Source organism: Lucilia cuprina, chromosome 3 (genome assembly GCF_022045245.1).
Source record: "Lucilia cuprina isolate Lc7/37 chromosome 3, ASM2204524v1, whole genome shotgun sequence".
Taxonomy (NCBI): Eukaryota; Metazoa; Arthropoda; class Insecta; order Diptera; family Calliphoridae; genus Lucilia; species Lucilia cuprina.
Genome location: NC_060951.1, coordinates 172,963 through 193,097, shown reverse-complemented (window position 1 = coordinate 193,097; position 20,135 = coordinate 172,963). Strand labels below are relative to the sequence as shown.

Here is a 20,135-nt window from a genome sequence, read left to right as displayed (position 1 = left end):
AATTTACCAACGAAAATAATTAAGGAAAAAAGGTTGACAAACTTTAAGAAAACAAAAGAAAAAGGAAACTTTTAAAAAACTCTTATCAAAGTCTTACATTATTTAAATGACATCCTTACAATATAATCATCATAATGGCTTCAATTAAAACTGTTTTCCTTAAATTTTCACTACAAAATTAAATTGTGTGTATTCGATCCCAATAAATTGTAGCAAAATTTCTTTAAAAAAATAAAATAAAATTATGGAAAAATCCCGCTTGAACCCTCTTTTAAATCAAAAACAAAAAACAAAACTGATGAGGGTTGCTTACATAAGAAAATTTGCATTTTAAATTGACAAACATACAAATTTTTCTTTCCCATTGACACATACACACACGCACACAGCTACACACAAATACAAATAATATCGAGTGTATGCAAACAACAACTAATTAGCTGTCAAAGTGAAAGACAGGACAAAAATTCATTATTTATGAAATTCCTTAACAGGACATTTATGAGAAATAAAATAAATCTGTAGAAAAATTTACTTAAATTTCTTTACATTATTTTTTTGGGTTTTATTTTGAATATTTTATGCATTATTGACCATTCGGCAGGGGGTTTAAGCAGTTAAAGAAACAAATACATATTACACAAATTATGATTGAAATATGAGCAGCAGCAATATTCCTTTATGATTTTTCCCTGGGAATTATTTATTATACAAAAATATTGTTAATAAATTTTGAAGGTTTTATAAGAAAGTTAAGCATAGTCCGATTACAAGATGAAGTTATAGAAATCTGATAATGAAATAGTTTGAAAAGAGAATGTGTGTTACATAATATTTGAAGAAATACACCTAGGCCTCCAACAGGCCAGTTGTGAGCTCCCTTACGATAGTCCAGTACAACAGACTTGAACACTAACCACTAACTTGTCTTTCCCAAAATATAACTAATTTCAGCTTTCCATGCTATCAGATGGCGCCAATAAGAATGTTACCAATGTTGTATATTTTATAAAAAAAGACCACCAGAAACAATTTCCTTAACAATTAACAACAGCCTACCATATAATGATAGGGCCTAATTTTAGTTTACATACATATCTTTTGTCCTGCATAAATATTCTAAAACTATGTTGATAATTTGCTATAAAATTATTGCATCTGCAATTTTTTCCTTTTATTTAGTTAATATCAATAAATTGTTTACTAATGAAATACAAAATTTTCCTTAAATCTTGTTACTAAAATAAGTTTCCATCTTTCGTAATACTGACAAATCTAACTTATTTTAATCCTTAGTTATGTGTTTTCTGTTTCTTCAACCACCACCTCAAGATTTCACCTAAACATCTGGCCATCACAGTGAAAAAACACAAAAAATCTGTGGCTTAGAGAAGGAGCAAAAAAGAAACAAAAATCATTACATATGTACATACATATATGATGTCTGTGTGTGTGTGTTTTTTTTATTATTTTTGACACGGGTCATTTTTGTTAGTTTTTGTATCTTTTATTTCAATCTATTACTTCCTACAATAACAAAATGTTCAATCGTACGCACAAAGATTGATGCAAGAAGTAAATCTTATAGAAAATTGTGCAATTGTTTGGCAATTTATTGGAAAAGGGCTTGATGTCATATATTTCTCAATCATTGTTCAGTTAGCCTGATTGTGTTGTAGTTTTTTTTTCTTATTTGCCATTTGTCTTGGACACATTGTTCAATGTATTGTGTATTTTTCTTTCCGTTTCTTTACTTTATAAATCCAAATGCCCTAATTTATCTTCTTACTTTGATTTTAAGGAGTTTTAAAAAGTGCATTTTCCAGTTATTTTAAAGAATACAATCTTTAAAACGATAAGTATATAAGTGTAAGTAAACTTTTTGTAATGAATTTATTCAGTTATTTTAAAGAATAGTTTGAAAGTAGGATGTATCCTTTATCTTCTCCTCTGGTGGAAAAAGAATCCCCAACCATCAGACTGACCGAATAGAACACTAAATACTAACACATCGGAGGCAATCTTGTTTTATATTTAGTTAAAATTACACCAAATATTAAAACGCTCTCGGGCCTGTTGTTTGCTCCTTTACCTTCTACTTTGGTATGAATCGAACCCCCAAACTCGAGACACTACCCACTAACACATTGGAAACACACTTGTTTGTTATTTAATAAAATCCTAACAAAGTCAATAATTTATATTCATTTACAAATAGTCCATTGAATTCATTCTTTTTCACCACTTTTTACTACAAAACATTTTTACGTTATACACGTGTGTATTGTTGTTGTTGGAAATTTTGTGGTAAATACAGAAGACAATAAATTGAATAGTGATCACAGTGACCAATGCGGAAAATTTCTTTGTTTCTTTTACCTTTGTGTAATATAAGTTTTTGTTTTTTTAAGATATTTTTTCTTTTTGAGGATCAATAACGATTAAGGATTCTAAGACAGCTGTGTTTGTAGTTCGTGTTGGCAAAAAAAGAAAATAATTTCGCAAAAATATATATCTTTTTTTATCCTTCAATGGGAAATGCGAAAAATATCAAGGCTATTTACAATTTGTCTTCAAGTTGTAATAAAAAATTGGTTTTGTTCAATTCAATTGGTCATTATTAATGGATTTTCATAGCGTAAAATCATTTTTAATGCCTTAAATTGATTTTTATGGGAATTTCATAAATGTGTAGCAATATAAACAACGATAATTTTATTGCTCTAAAAATAAAGTTTTTTAATAAAAGAAAAAGTTTTATATGTACAAGACAACATAAATTCAGCAAAATAACTATAATAATATTCAAAAATCTAAAAAGCTTTATAGAAGTTGTGAAAAATAGTAATTTTTACACAAAGAGAAAAGGCTGAATTTCATCACAGATATGAAATTCATAATTTCATAAACTGCACATCAGGAAATAAAAATATATAAATTTTTTAAATAGTAATTATTACTAAGATAAATATGTATTGTAACATCATATGTATTTCAAATTTATAACATATATATGTACATATATTTTAGACAGATATATAAAAATCGATTATCTGAAATCAGTTGTGTGTAATTTTTACAAAAAGATTTAGAATTTATGTTAATTTTTTATATAATTTTTGTGAAAATATTTTTTTTTATGTTAGAGATACTGTAACATTAACAAAAATTTTTCTGAGAAACATCCTCTTAAGAGCCTAGATTTTTTATCTTTCTACAAAATATATAATACTAATACAGACTATCTCACATTTTTTTCTTAATAATCTTCCTGTCACTTCCTTTCACACTCTACTGGCAAAAAGTTATAGAATACGAAAAGCAAATAGTAAATGATGGGAACTTTTTTTTGAACTAAATTAAATTAAATCACAGTTACACCTTTAAAATTTATTTCAATCTTTCTTAAAAATCGAAAAACTTATTGATTACCTTGACAGATATCGAACTATTCATTGAATATCCATACATCTTGTGATCAATCGTGATCATGAAAATCAACAGTTAATGTAAGAAAAAATATCAATTACTATTTTTCTGCCCTAATTAAAATTGCAATCCTTCATTTACACACATACTTTCATACATAGATACGAAAAAAAGAAAAACTATTGTTATTTATTGACAAAGGATAATGAAAGAGAATCAATACTCTCTTAAATATATCCATAGTTTAGAGCAAGAGTATTCTTTGAATAATGTATTTGTATTGTTCTCTTTGGTATTAGATTATAGAGTTTGTGGTATAAATAGCCAGGGTGGTTAAAAATTAAAGAGTATTCGGTAGTTAAACATCGACGTGAACACATTCTTACTCAGATACATTTCGACAGTTGAACGGAAAAGACGTGTGTGTGTTTCTTTAGTTAAAACAAAAAACCAAAAAAAATATAATAAAAATTTTTTTAAGTTCAAGAACTTTAAAGAATATTTTAATAAAAATCAAGAACTAAAAATAAAAGTGTTAAAATATTAATCAAACCTCCTATATATACTTTGGATTACAACTTACATTTTTGGATAACAATCTTATAGCAGTGGGATTTCTTTGGTAGTTTGATTAAGGTAAGTTAAATTGTAAACTTTGGCATAATAATTGAATGCCAACTCAATTGTGTGTTAATAAAGTGACTGGACTGTAAATGCTCATAAATCTTGTGAATACATACTTATATTTATAACTACTTATAAAACCTCTTAATGGACACTTATTTAAAGGAATCATTATCAACCACCAATTGCGACCTCTTAAATTGTGAATATATAATTCAAAAAACGGGAATATTAAACTTAAAATTTCTTAAGTAAATATATATTGCAAATTTGGATAAATTACCAAATTTAAAGTACATTGGCAATTGTGCAAAAAAAATTTTTTTGAATTGTTTGCTCTTGTAGGGAAGTTAATCATTTGTAAAACCTGAATTCTTTTCATTGTACTCCAAGAACACAATACTTTTTCTTTTTTTTTACTTACACAGCTGGAATTCCTTTCAAAGCTTAGGCACAAGAAAAGCTTTTTTAACTTAAAGAAATCAAAGACAATGCAAAAATACACACATGAATCTCCCAATTTAGTAACGTGTGGTGTGGTTCTTCTTTTCTTAAGATTTTATTTTTGTTTGCAAAAATAAAAAAAAGAAAAAACTTTATAATTTTGCGCGCGAATTAAGTTTTTGCACAGAAACTAGTTTCATTTGTTTACTGATCACACAATGAAGACGAATTTTATTTGTTGTTTTGTGTCTTTTTAAAATTACTGCTTTTGAGAATTTTATTTGAATGGTTTGTTGCAAGAACGGATTAAGTAGAATAAATAATAGATATTTAGACGAGTATGCTAATAAACATTTACTTTCATAACAATTAAAACCAGAATTGTATTCACATATTAATCATAAAATTCTTGTTTTCTTTTAATTTTAGTTGTGGCATTAAAACCCGCTTAAAAATGTTGAAATGGGCTGTTAATGGTCCTCGCCAGAGTTATACACAAAATGGCGATAATAATCTGGATTTTCCCGTCACATCTGGCTCTTCGCAACAACAGCAAAGGCGTCGTCTGAAGCGTAAATCTTCTGACCTCAGTACTCTTAGACCCAAAACGTCATGGCACGATAAAGAAAACCAATATACCTCCACACCTTTGCATCCAACAACCAGAAGTTTTTCTGAGAGTCCTTCACGTAAAATGGATAGTTTGAAAGATTTAAGTAACATAGTGCCCGAAATGGCATTCACCTCTCCTTTGAGATTGTCCACAAACAAAATATCTCCACTTATGTTGAAAACACCGGAAAATACACAAACACGCAAAAACCTGCCTAATAATTATGCTTCTACATTGCCTACTTTCGATGTAGAATATTCACCTTGTGCTCTGATTCCCGGTCCTATATTGGCATTAAGAGGTGTGGGTATACCCGATAGTTACTTTGAAAAGCCTAGATACATAACACCTCATCCCAAGGAAATGTTAAACAATATTAATGAGGAACCTTCTCTAGAAACCAAAACACTACAGAAACAAGTCGAGTCCAATATGAAATATCCTGTTTATATGGAAGAATCTACCTTAAGTTCAACAAAGATGGGCGATGTAACCTTAGAACGTATGATAGACGCCATACTCGAAAGTAACCGAAAAGATAGAAAATCTCAGAAAACTCAAAAACCTCCACAGCAACAGCATTCTAACATGTCACCCACCTATACACCAGCCGAAGATCCAGCCAGTGATTTGCATGAAGTCTGGGATTCAGAAAAGGCTCGCTACAGACAAAAGGAGCAAAAATTTAGAGCCGGTTTGACGAAAAAGAGTTTATTTAACGAAAGAGAAATATGTTCGCCACAACTGCAAGAAACCTTAGATCCAGGACAATTAAGAAGACAGGGAGGACTTAGAAGAAAACGTAAGATCACTCAAATTACAGCAAGTGTCATGAGTTCTGCCCAAAAATTGTTAGGGAAAGGTCCGCATGAACAGACACCCTTTATGCATTCACATAATCTGCGCAAAGTATTCGAGGCTGAACTCATACACGATGAAATACATCCACGCAAACTTTTGCGTAATCTCAGTCCCGATAGTGGTCACAATTCATCTAGTGATTACGAAGAAGAAGAAGAGGACTCCACCTTAGAATGTATGACGGATGACAACAAAACCCTAGATAATACCAAAAGAAGATTGAGTTTTTCATTGCAAAATTTAAATAAAACATAAAATTAAATAAAATAATTAAATTTTTGTAAATTATTGCCTTAATTCTTAAACAAAAAAGAGCGAAATTATTTTCAAATACTTAATATAATTAAAAATGTTGAAAAGTTATCAATTTGATTGTTTTTAATTAATAAGAAAATTTAAATAAAAACGAAAATAAAAATATATAAAAATTGCTCTTTTAATGAAACACTAAGGAAGGTTGAAGACAATAGAGTGCAAAAGATAAAGTAAAGATTTTAAATGCTAAAATCCTTAAACATTAAACTGTTATATTCTAAATTTTATGCAAATAAAAAATAACCGTTACATAAAATTTATTTTTATAGCCATATGTAACAAAAACCTTAACAATTTTAATTTTAAATACTTATTAACATTTTTCACAGTCATAAAGCACCTGTGACCAATATCTAGTTCAAAACAACATTCCTGTTACACCTACAGCAAATGTTTCCAAATGTTTCTTTATGCTTGGTTTTCCCAATTGTATTTAGAGTTAAACAAAATAGTTGCATTTAAATAAAGGAATATGCTAATAAGGTCCTTTTGATCCCAACACTGCAGCAGACCAGAACTAAATTATGCATAAATAGAAACAAAAGGAAACAGAAGTTCTTTCGAACATATGGGTGTCGTAGATCAACAAATGTAAGAACAAACATTTTGTCGAAAACTTTGAAGGACAACTGGACAATATTCCTTTAAAGGCATAGCAACTTATAGAATTGTATTAAAACAGGTGTATTTTATTTTAAACTCAAATCATTTTTTGAAGTTAACAGCTTGTAAATGAAAACAACAAACTAAATAAAAAACAGCTATTGAATTTGTAATTGATCTGAGCAGGTGAATATTTGTTGGATTAGGTTTTATTAAGGTTTGTGTGAAAACCGACACAATATAGAATACAGACTCTCGCTGGCTGTCTATGTCCAGACAAAGTAATTAATTTTCTACATTCAACATCTTTAAAGGAAACTGTAGATTTTATAGATTACATACAACACTTAAAGTATCTAATCTAAAATTGTTAAAAAGTTATAAAATTTCAAATTAATTGTTTTGTTTATTATTATTTTTGTTTATATGAAAAACATAGAATGTACTTTGAAATAAATGTACAGCTGTTTTGATTTATATGTGTGTTCTTTTTTATTCATGTCCATATTGTTGTTATTGCAGGAGAATGTGTCACATATAATTACGCAAGGATTCCTTTGTAACTACGTACATACTTATACTTTTATACATGTATGGGTATTGAAGTTAAAAGTCCTTAAGGCAAATTTAAAAACAATCACTTGAATGTTGGATATTTATTTTTGCGCCAAAAAAATAAACGACTACACTTTAGGAAGTAGTCGGTTGAAATAAAAAAATCCTCAACAATCATTACATTAACAAACAAATTTCTAAAGTTTTTGTCTGTATATAACAATGATTTCTCGAAGAAAATAAGAAAAAGTAAAATGCAAAAAATATGTATTAAAAATCTGAGCGCAGACGACAGTAAGGACATCTGTCTACACTAGCACGAGTCAAGGGCACTCAGTCTATTATATCACGTTCCTTGTAGCGTACTACATGTAGGCAAACATTCAAGTATACGGAAGCCTAAAACTACTTACGTACGTACGAATGTAAGTATAAAAATTGTGTAGGACGTCTGGTTGTTTAACACACACACACACACTCTCTCGCACATATCCTTAAGACAATTTTCTTTGTCATACAAAGGATCCTGATCAAATAAAAATGCCAGTTGTAGGCGATTAATGAAGCAGAAGTATTTATAATAAAAGTAAAAAAGAAATAAAAGGGAACCCGAATAACATTGAACAATTGCTATTGTTGACACACAATCAGAATGAATTTCAATTTGGATTTGCGCGCCAAGATTTTTTTCTTCAATATACTTGCAACCTTGAACAATAAATACGTAAGCAAAATGTTTTGTATAAATGTAATTTTGTATAGAAATTAAAGGAAAATGTTGTAAAAGCATTTAATCTATTTGAATCAATCGTATAGAGAACAAATAATAGAAAAAATGCTTTATCATTTCATGCTTATCTTTTGGTATTAATCAGAGCATATTACACGACAATTTTAAAGTATTTCACACATGTCTTGTGACTCAACTACCACTACAGCTACTATAATTTCTACTGCTATATATAGCTAATGCTAGCTCGGTTTAGTGCCCTACAAATATTTAATATTCTTAATGATCCTTCGTTTTCTCGTACAAACAATTAATCAAAGTGACGTATATACGTTGATAGCGCACACCTTTTACAGATATTTTTCGTAAAGACACAAAAAAGTCTTTATTTTTTTTTTTTTTGGTTTCCTTTGGATTTTTCGCTTCAATTGTCAAATTTATTTTGATATATTTGAATTTCGCGCTCTTTTTTTCATGTATGTCTTCTAAATACCCGTAACCTTGATTGCATCTGTGTGTAACGAATTATTATTATTATCATTTTCTTTTAAAAATGACAAAAATTTAGAGCAATCACTCAAAAATTAAAAATTAAAGTTACGATAGTATTTTGTAATAACTTGAGATGACTTGTCTTTTGTCAGTATCATGCTCATCATCACACATTGTGGTTTATACTATAGAGTTCATTTGAACTATCATATCCTGTTGTGTTTGTTATGCTTTGCTTTAATCTGGGTGACTTTTATTAATAATTGAACTTGTTTGTCATTTTTGAACTTCCTGTGGTAAACATAATAATTTTCTATTAATTCTTGGACGAAATTATCATTATATAAACAAAGCACTTCGGATATTGACTTTATCAGTTCAAAATATGCATTGGTGTACAGATGATGTGCTGGATCATTTCGTTAATGATCCAGCGAAAATGGGGTTTCTAGGAGTTTTATGTGTTCAAAAAAAACTTAATAACGTGTAACTGCACTTACAAGAGAAGAGTTAATAGAATAAATATTTACCCTGTTCCAGACAAGTTTATTACTTTTTTGTGGCCACATTTTATAGTTTTGAAATTTACATATTCTTTTAGATTTTAATTACAACAAAAAATGTCATAAAATACAATTTTTCCCGGAAGCCACAAAATATAATCATCCCCAAAAATGCAACATATTTACAAGAGTTAATGGTTATTTCCTCAAATAAAATATTTCAACAACAAATACAAGTGCATACATTGTATTAAGTATAACAAAAATCAATCAATTTTAATAACGTGGGAAATGAATTTACAAATGATCTAAAAAGACCTGGTCACTAACAAATTTTTAATTTGGTTTGATTTTAATAGTTTTGTTATTTCCTCAACTTAATTATTTTCCAATATCAGATAGGTGAAGAAAACTACCCAACTTTAAAGGTAGGTAAAAAACTTTTAAACTTAATGTAAGTAGTACAGGTTATAGTTCCCATCAATTAAAAAAATACTTTAGAACTTAGCAGAGCGTAAATTCTAACAACAAAAACACATTAAAAATATATATAAAAGAAAATATTACTTAAAGTGTCTTCAAGTTGTGTGTGCAAACATTTAAGAAAATAAACTCTAAAACACTAAAGTACATTTAAATGGACAAGTAAACTATTTATAAACATCTATCAGGTATATTCACTGACTCACAGAAGGGTCAACAGGAATTTCAACTCATTCAACATCTCCTGGCATGACCCTTCTCAAAAGAAATTCCTATAAATTCTTAGCTCATTCATATACACATATTATTAAATGTGTAATAACAATAAAAAATATTGAGGCATAAATAGTAAACAATTTAGATGCAATGTAACATAAACAACGGCAATGATGGCCAATGGCCAATTAAACCGAAAATAATGGAAATATCATAGTTAGACACATAACATTATATTTTGCCAAAGAACCTTCATTCATTTTCTAAAGACAATAAAAACAAGTAAAAGTTATGAAATCAAAATATTTTCCCTTTCCTTCAAATATAAAATAGAATTTTACGCGTGATGTGTCGCAATCTAATGACCACCACTACTAAATTTGATATGAAAGCAATTAAAAAGTATCTTTTCGTTATTCGGGGATGAATTAATTGTATTTTCCTTTTTCCCTTTGGTCACTTTCGTTTCAGTAATTTCATGTTATTTTCATTATCAATGTAAGCTTTTCATTTACAAGGTGGTGATTTTTCGCGTTTGTTTTCTTAATGTCACACATAGACATCTTGTAGAAATGTCACCAACATGACTTTTGCGGGTATTGTGGATGAAAGATAAACTATGACATCTTGTTAAAGGAAATTCTTTTGTCTTTAACAATTGGTCATTTTGATTAATGCTAAAACCGTGAAAATGACCCGTAATCTTTTTAGAGATTTATGTCTAAACAGACGAATACACATATATTTAAATCACGCCTTGTTAAAGTATCTTTTATGGAATCTTTAAAAGGTAAAATATTTAACCATAGATACTTGTTTATAATAATGTTTTTGTACATCAGTTGCATAAAGAACGGTCAATAGTGGTGTCCTTGTACAAAAACTAACAGACTGTAACAAGCTTATAAATATTTTCTATATTAAAATATTTTAAATTCTATTATTTTTAATTAAAAAACTTTATTGAATGAAAGAAGTATAACGCAACATCTTTAGAACATGCAGGTTTTAAGTTGTTGGTGAATAATTTCACACTGTTTGGATTTTAGAAAAAAAGCCTTCGAGCATAACGTGTGATCATGAAATCCTTAAGAAAATTGTATATAACACAAGGTTGATTTTAGTAATTTAACCACGTGATTAGCTTTGTTTTTTTTTTAGTAGGTGACATGGGTCATTTTTCTTATATACTTAATGTAGATTCAATAGGATTAAGTTATCATCACAGATGATGACGCAGATAAATGTTATATAAAAACTAAATAAACTTTTGCCATTGAATCTTTAAGGTTTATTTGTACAGCATCACATTCACAAATCTAAGGGCAATTAAGGGGCAAACATTGCTGTTTCCAGAAATATACATACATACAGACGATATAAAAAATAGTATTTTGTAATATCCCAAGACTGACAGTTTTCTTAAATAGTTTGTCAAGCGTAAAGGGAAATTCAGAGAAAACGTTTTATTTTCAATTTTTGTTATTTAAATTTAATTGTAACAAAAACATTGTACACAAACGCCGATAAACATTTGCATATACACCGCAGCTTAGGTACAAACAACAGTTAGATTTAAAAAAATGCCAGAGTTGATAATGTAGCAATTTTTTAAATAATTTAAGCGATTTTATATTCTTTCATATGAGTGTTAAAAATTAAGATGGGGTTTTCATTCCCTTTTAGATCTTAACGGAAAATCACTTTCTATTAAATTTCACTGAGTTGTTGAGGAAATATTTAATTAACTAAGAGTTCTTCCTCAATTTTGGAATTACATACATTATTGTTATTAGTTAAAATCAGATTTTTCAGTAATTATGATTTTTATTAGATAAGCTTGAAAGTAGAATGTATATTACATGGCTTTTATATAGAAAATGTTCCACGAAAACGCTTATTTAAGAGATCTATATAAGGATTTATAGTTTAAACTCTAAATTATTTATTTTTCGAAGAAAAAGCCTTTTTATAAAACGACTATTGACAACATTGTTTCTTAAATTCATTTTAAGATTGTCCGTAATTTTTACTGCTTACAAAAAAGGTTTTAAATTATTAACAAAACACTGATCTTAAAACAATTTATACACGTCCCATAATTCCTTGTCCCTTAGGAGAATAGGATATACAAGTTGGAAACAAAATTGTTTTTCTTCGTGTGGCATATGCTTCTTAATTCCTAAAAAACTACATGCACGTTTGTTCCTTTAATAAACTTACGTAAGAAATTTACATTTAACCCTTTTAATAATATTGTTTGGTTGTTGTTTTTGTTTTTAATTCGACTAGGATCAGTGAAGAAAGGACATTTTGTAGGTTAGTTGTTTGTTTAAGGTAAAAAAGATAACTTGTACGTTAATATGTTATATTACCCTCTTTTTTGCATTAGAGATTGTCATCTTTGCCTAACACACGAAAAATTGATTAAATTAGAAAAAATGACAAGAAAAAAATTATAATACAAACACTCTTATACTCACAGCCACATGCAATGTGTGTTTGTATTACTTAAGCGCCTTTTTTCTAAACAGTGAACGTAACAGGACGTGTTCTGGCGTGTCTTTGCCAAAGTAATAGAAGCAACAGACCACATGGCAAATTATTTTGTCAAAAAGCAAAACTAGTTTTTTGGAATTGAATTTCTTCTTCGTAGGATAATAATAAAAAAGTGCCGTTAGAGGAATTATTAAACATTTGCTGTTCAGATATTTAATTTTTATAAATTGCAAATTAATATAAATTTTTAATAAATTTTTTCGCAGTTAAAAATAATTATCTTACGCCACATTATAAACTGCTTTAATTTTTAGCAAAATAATTTAAACGACTTCATTAAATTTTTATTACACCATTTTTATTGTAACAATAGTTTAAATTTCTTTTCATAATCGAATAACACAATTATTACATGCAATAACATGATGTTTTTAATTGTTTCTTGATAGAGCTGTTGTATACCAGATACTTTAAATCTTATATACAAACAACTAAACGCCACCAGCACATTCGATAAACGTTCCTCATCCAACACAACTAAGATAACAATTTTACACCCATATATTTTGTTTGTTTTTGTTTTTTGCTACTGGCGCACTCGTGGCTATGAGATGTTTAGATGGTTGGATGACAATGATGTTTTAACGTCCAAATGACAAAATTAAAAACCCCCGACTGTTGAAACACACACACACATGCATTTTTAAGGACAAACACCTTTACCCGCATAAAACTGTTACATTGAAACGTTTTATAACAAAAATTTCACCTCAATATTAAGTAGAAATTCTTTGATATACATAGTCAATATTATTAAGAGAGTGAGTGGGTAACGCGTACAACAATGTGTCAAATATAGTAGTGATCAATGAATGAAAAAACAACTAACGAAAAATGTGTACTCGTATTCGAACAATGACAAGAAAATGGCAAACATGTGCAAAAACTTGATGATTAAACGAAAATAATAGGTTGTCATTTAACTGTTTTTCATTTGGAGGTCCTCAACAACATAAAAAAACTGTTGTTGTTTGGTTTTTAAGAGGGCCTGTCATTTTACTATTTCTTAATATGCTGGTAAAGGTGTATTTTAACAATGTGCCACTTTCCTGTCTTGGTTCTATTTATGGTAATTAGCTTTTTGTGAAAATTTTGCATACATTTGACACCGTTATAGACGTCTTCACTTATGTAGTTATATGAACAATATGAAAGTCGTGGTATTTGATCAACTAACGACTGTTCTATTTTTTATTGTTCAAATTACTTATTTGTACGAAATTTATCCGCTTTCAATTTAAGATTTTTGAAAGGGTGAACTTTTTTAAAGATGAGCTCGGGTCCAATATAAATCAATTACCATAAAATTTGGCAAAGAGAACTGAGCGCCACTTGAAAAACAATAATTTTTTATCTCGTATTCACTACATTAATACGTATTGATTTGGAGGTATTCCTGCATAAAATTGTTCCCTGAAACACTCTACATATCTACATATGTATACATATATTAAGAGCACATACATACCTTCATTAAAAACGACAGCTACCTCCTTCTCAAACTCCAAGCAAGAAATCCACCAATCTCCTCTATTTCCAATCAATTTACTGTTTTGTATAGGTAGTTATTATTTTGAAGTTTTGTTTTGATAACACTTATTACAATAATTAAATTTATTATTTAACACGAATATCTGTATTTTATAATACATTTTAATTAACATTTGACAAACACTAATAATTGCATTTTATTTAAAGCCTTCAATTACGACTTTATACTTCATTTTATTTTGACTATTTGTTTACAATAACAAATTGCACACTCTCAAACAACAACGAGATTATACTCCTCTGTTACTTTTTCTCCTACTTCTGATGCAACACACAAACAAACACTCAAAACGAAAGACAAACAAAAGAAATACATAACAAAGACAATCATTAAAAAATTGCAATTTTCTTATAATTTTCTAACACGTTTCCTGCACAATCTAATTAATTTTATTGGCAAATTTTTACACAATTATGTTCATAAACACTTTAATTATATTTTTATGTAAAAATATTTCAACTTTCTTTGTTATTTTAACGCGTAAAATTAATTAATTTGGCAGCGAGTCACTTGACAACCGAATAGTTTAATAATTTATGCAAACTGAAAGAATGAAAGTAAAAATGTCATGTCAAATGAGACGAAATAGAGAAAATATTTGCTTGCGAAAGAGAGGGTGAAGAAAAGGGGGGCAATGCGTAATTCGTTTTAACTAAGCAAAGAGATTTTGGGCTTGTTTGTATTTATTAATGTTTGTACGGGAGTAGGGTGAAGAAAAGGGGACCAATGTGTAATTCGCTTTAACTAACCAAAGAGATTTTGGGTTTGTTTGTTTTTATGTAAGTATGTATATACATTCATATGTATGTATATACGTATTATTGATATTTCATCAATTAAATTGCATCAAAAATGTTTATATTAGAATAATAAGAAAAATAAGGTAAATTTCATAAAATTAATTTTTTTTAATATTATTTTGATATATATTTTTTAACTATTTAGTAGTTCTGCAGATTTCCATATTTTCGCCACTTGTTAAGTACTTATTTCTTCTTTTTTTAATTGTTAGCACAAATTTATACAATTTCAATAGTTTTCTACCTACGGCAACTTCAGTTGCTTAAATATTGTTTTTAAACAATAGTGAATATTTAAAAGAAACAAATTTAAAGAATACTACAGTTGTTTAAATATTTTCATGGAAAAACGCGCACTTCTTATGTAAATGTTTGTTTAGAAGATAATTATCTATATCATAAAACAGATAAACCGAAAAAAGGATTGTATATTTTATCCTCAATTTTGTTTGTTTTCTTTTTTCATAGCCTCTCTTTTCTTCCTGGTAGAAGAATTACACCTGTAGTTCAAATTGTTTCTTCTTATTTTTATAACAGACACGCGCTAATGATGGCCCAACTTATTGATTCCTTATCATACATTAAGCAGTTCAAAGTAAATTGGAGTTTGGAATTTATTGAACTATTAAAGGCCACAAGCTGTTTTTTTCGTCTACCAGAAACAGGTGATTTCGTCCAAGAAAAGTATAAATGAATTTCTCACTTTGGATACAGTAGGGAATTTACTAGTTAAATTTTCTGTTGTCTTTTATTATTTTTTTTGTCTCAATTTTATAAGGCTCATTGAGAAAAACATGTTTCTTCTTAAGTATCATACATCATTTTTAAAATTTCATGTTCTTTCCTGTATGATTTTTAATAAGATGTTCTCGTTTAATGCCTCGTCTAATATTAATGGTAAACATTTGGAAATCATTTTCATATTTTAGTTTTTATGAAAATAAATATGTATATAATTCCTATGTATGTAAAATATTGTAGTATATTTTTAAATAAATACAATTTATTGTCCCTTAACATGCCGTACATTATCTACTGCTACTTTTTTTGTTTTTAATTAATGTTAAGCAATTTTTCATATCACCAGATTCTTTACATACCAAAACTATGTTTTGCTATTTGGAAATGTAAATTTAATGTAATTAAAAACATTCTGGGAAACCTTTTTTCTTTTAATTATGAATTGTTAGGGGTTTTTAGCACGTCTTTTTTTCGAAACACTTTTCTTTAAGTAAAACACTAAAAACAAAACACATAAATATTTCAAGAAAAACACATATTGCGTGTCCTACTTAAAGATTCAACAACTGGTCTTTTGGTCTATGTGTCTTGTATTAAAGTCTTAAGTCTACATACATTACTCAAATTTATTAGGTATTAAGTATTGTGCCGATACCTTTCCTTTCTCTTTAAAACTTCTGGTTTGCTTGGCGTGAACTTAAATATTGCATGAAAAATCATCCAAAATCGTTTGTTCAAACATTTCACTAGTCCTACTTTCTTACATACTATAAGATATTTTACGACTCTTTGCCGGTTTATCCTTTATTCGGTCATTCGTACAAATCCTCCGTCAGTTGCAGCGAAGCGTAAAACTTGTTTCACAACATTTGCATTGTGTGCTAACCCCCAAAAGTAGTTCGATTACTCGTTCTATTTAAAGTCCTATTCCTCTGACTTGCGCTAATGTTTTAAGCAAGCAACCATATGTTGATAGAAAAAGTGCAAAACGTTTAAAATTCCTATAAAATTAAAAAAGAGAATACGTGTAAAATCCACATTTTGTTTATATAAATAGTTTATAGACCAATTCTAATAATATTATGTGTTTAAATAATTAATATGATATTTATAGTCTTCGAATCTTCAATACAAGTAAAGTGGTTAATTTTATTTAACATATGGTTTTAATTTAAGAGCAACACTTAAATAGATACGTAATAAAGAGAGGGTAAAAGAGAACTAGATGCTCTTTTAAAAAAGAAATAAGAGATGAGAGAAAATCAAACGACTTACTATATTCTACACAATAACGAATGCCTGCCAAAGGAATAAAACTGATAAAAAATCTAATTTTGGTGGGACATAAAAGTGATCACAGATTTTCATCCTTTTGGTCCTAGCTCTTCTAGATTAGCCAGAAAATGGACTTTTATGTTTTCACCAAAAAAATCGAATTTTGGTGGGAAATAAAAGTGATCACAGATTTTCATCCTTTTGGTCCTAACTCTTCTGGATTAGCTAGAAAATGGATTTTTAAGTTATCACATAAAAAATCGAATTTTGGTGGGAAATAAAAGTGATCATAGATTTTCATCATTTTGGTCCTAACTCTTCTGTATTAGCCAGAAAATGGATTTTTAAGTTTTCACGTAAAAAATCGAATTTTGGTGGGAAATAAAAGTGATCACAGATTTTCATCCTTTTGGCCCTAGCTCTTCTAGATTAGCCAGAAAATGGATTTTTATGTTTTCACCCGAAAAATTGAATTTTGGTGGGAAATAAGTGATCACAGATTTTCATCCTTTTTCATCTTCTAGATTAGCCAGAAAATGGACTTTTTTGTTTTCACCCAAAAAATCGAATTTTGGTGGGAAATAAAAATGATCACAGATTTTCATCCTTTTGGTCCTAACTCTTCTAGATTAGCCAGAAAATAAACTTTTATGTTTTCACCAAAAAAATTGAATTTTGGTGGGAAATAAAAGTGATCACAGATTTTTATCCTTTTGGTCCTAAATCTTCTGGTTTAACCAGAAAATGGACTTTTATGTTTTCACCAAAAAATTGAATTTTGGTGGGAAATAAAAGTGATCACAGATTTTCATCCTTTGGTCCTAACTCTTCTGGATTAGCCAGAAAATGGACTTTAAGTTTTCACCCAAAAAATCTAATTTTGGTGGGAAATAAAAGTGATCACAGATTTTCATCCTTTTGGTCCTAACTCTTCTAGATTAGCCAGAAAATGGACTTTTAAGTTTTCACATAAAAAATCGAATTTTGGTGGGAAATAATAGTAATCACAGATTTTCATCCTTTTGGCCCTAGCTCTTCTAGATTAGCCAGAAAATGGACTTTTTAGGTTTCACATAAAAAATTGAATTTTGGTGGTAAATAAAAGTGATCACAGATTTTCATTCGTTTGGCCCTAGCTCTTCTAGATTAGCCAGAAAATGGACTTTTATGTTTTCACCCAAAAAATCGAATTTTGGTGGGAAATAAAAATGATCACAGATTTTCATCCTTTTGGTCCTAACTCTTCTAGATTAGCCAGAAAATGGACTTTTAAGTTTTCACATAAAAAATCGATTTTTGGTGGGAAATAATAGTGATCACAGATTTTCATCCTTTTGGCCCTAGCTCTTCTAGATTAGCCAGAAAATGGACTTTTATGTTTTCACCCAAAAAATCGAATTTTAATGGGAAATAAAAATGATCACAGATTTTCATCCTTTTGGTCCTAACTCTTCTAGATTAGCCAGAAAATGGACTTTTATGTTTTCACCCAAAAAATTGAATTTTGGTGGGAAATAAAAGTGATCACAGATTTTCATCCTTTTGGCAATAGCTCTTCTAGATTAGCCAGAAAATGGTTTTTTATGTTTTCGCTCAAAAAATTGAATTTTGGTGGAAAATAAAAGTGATCTCATATTTTCATCCTTTTGGCCCTAGCTCTTCTAGATTAGCCAGAAAATGGACTTTTATGTTTTCACCCAAAAAATCGAATTTAGGTGGGAAATAAAAGTGATCACAGATTGTCATCCTTTTGGTCCTAGCTCTTCTAGATTAGCCAGAAAATGAAAATTTATGTTTTCACCCAAAAAAATTTAATTTTGGTGGGAAATAAAAATGATCACAGATTTTCATCCTTTTGGCAATAGCTCTTCTAGATTAGCCAGAAAATGGACTTTTATGTTTTCACCCAAAAAATCGAATTTTGGTGGGAAATAAAAGTGATCACAGATTTTCATCCTTTTGGCCCTAGCTCTTCTAAATTAGCCAGAAAATGGACTTTTATGTTTTCACCCAAAAAATCGAATTTTGGTGGGAAATAAAAATGATCACAGATTTTCATCCATTTGGCAATAGCTCTTCTAGATTAGCCAGAAAATGGACTTTTATGTTTTCGCTCAAAAAATTGAATTTTGGTGGAAAATAAAAGTGATCTCATATTTTCATCCTTTTGGCCCTAGCTCTTCTAGATTAGCCAGAAAATGGACTTTTATGTTTTCACCCAAAAAAATTTAATTTTGGTGGGAATAAAGTGATCACAGATTTTCATCCTTTTGGCAATAGCTCTTCTAGATTAGCCAGAAAATGGAATTTTATGTTTTCACCCAAAAAATCTAATTTTGGTGGGAAATAAAAATGATAACAGATTTTCATCCTTTTGGTCCTAACTCTTCTAGATTAGCCAGAAAATGAAATTTTATGTTTTCACCCAAAAAAAATTGAATTTTGGTAGGAAATAAAAGTGATCACAGATTTTCATCATTTTGGCCCTAGCTCTTCTAGATTAGCCAGAAAATGGTTTTTTATGTTTTCACCCAAAAAATCGAATTTTGGTGGGAAATAAAAATGATCACAGATTTTCATCCATTTGGCAATAGCTCTTCTAGATTAGCCAGAAAATGGACTTTTATGTTTTCGCTCAAAAAATTGAATTTTGGTGGAAAATAAAAGTGATCTCATATTTTCATCCTTTTGGCCCTAGCTCTTCTAGATTAGCCAGAAAATGGACTTTTATGTTTTCACCCAAAAAAATTTAATTTTGGTGGGAATAAAAGTGATCACAGATTTTCATCCTTTTGGCAATAGCTCTTCTAGATTAGCCAGAAAATGGAATTTTATGTTTTCACCCAAAAAATCTAATTTTGGTGGGAAATAAAAATGATCACAGATTTTCATCCTTTTGGTCCTAACTCTTCTAGATTAGCCAGAAAATGAAATTTTATGTTTTCACCCAAAAAAATTTAATTTTGGTGGGAAATAAATGTGATCACAGATTTTCATCCTTTTGGCAATAGCTCTTCTAGATTAGCCAGAAAATGGACTTTTGTGTTTTCACCCAAAAAATCGAATTTAGGTGGGAAATAAAAATGATCACAGATTTTCATCCTTTTGGCCCTAGCTCTTCTAAATTAGCCAGAAAATGGACTTTTATGTTTTCACCCAAATATCAAATTTTTGGTGGGAAATAAAAGTGATCACAGATTTTTATGCTTTTGGTCCTAACTCTTCTGGATTAACCAGAAAATGGACTTTTATGTTTTCACCCAAAAAATTGAATTTTAATGGGAAATAAAAGTGATCACAGATTTTTATCCTTTTGGTCCTAACTCTTCTGGATTAGCCA

General features: G+C 28.9%; 1 protein-coding gene and 1 long non-coding RNA gene across 4 annotated transcripts in view; one reads left to right on the top strand and one right to left on the bottom strand.

Moving 5' to 3' along the window:
* LOC124419131 overlaps positions 1 to 14,509 on the bottom strand; it is a 40,185-nt gene extending 25,676 nt beyond the window's left edge. The window contains exon 1 of the long non-coding RNA XR_006940423.1: positions 13,896 to 14,509. This is a non-coding gene — a long non-coding RNA (uncharacterized LOC124419131). The remainder of the gene's footprint in view (positions 1 to 13,895) is intronic.
* On the top strand, positions 3,664 to 6,313 carry LOC111691075. 3 transcript variants are annotated; one of them, XM_046947550.1, is made up of 2 exons: positions 3,664 to 4,065; positions 4,927 to 6,313. In XM_046947550.1, exon 2 carries the CDS (start codon positions 4,952 to 4,954, stop codon positions 6,224 to 6,226), a length of 1,275 nt encoding a protein of 424 aa, XP_046803506.1. In that variant the 5' UTR covers positions 3,664 to 4,065; positions 4,927 to 4,951; the 3' UTR covers positions 6,227 to 6,313. The 3 variants fall into 3 exon arrangements, with proteins under 3 accessions (XP_046803506.1, XP_046803507.1, XP_046803504.1); XM_046947551.1 differs by lacking the exon at positions 3,664 to 4,065 and adding an exon at positions 4,550 to 4,785; XM_046947548.1 differs by lacking the exon at positions 3,664 to 4,065 and adding an exon at positions 4,773 to 4,835.
* Positions 14,510 to 20,135: the final 5,626 nt, after the last annotated feature.

Coding starts and splice junctions, on each gene's coding strand:
- LOC111691075 (XM_046947548.1), top strand. CDS start 4,783: ATGGTTTGTTGCAAGAACGGATTAAGTAGAATAAATAATAGATATTTA. Junction 4,836..4,926: donor AATAATAGATATTTAGACGA/GTATGCTAATAA, acceptor TTTTAATTTTAG/TTGTGGCATTAAAACCCGCT.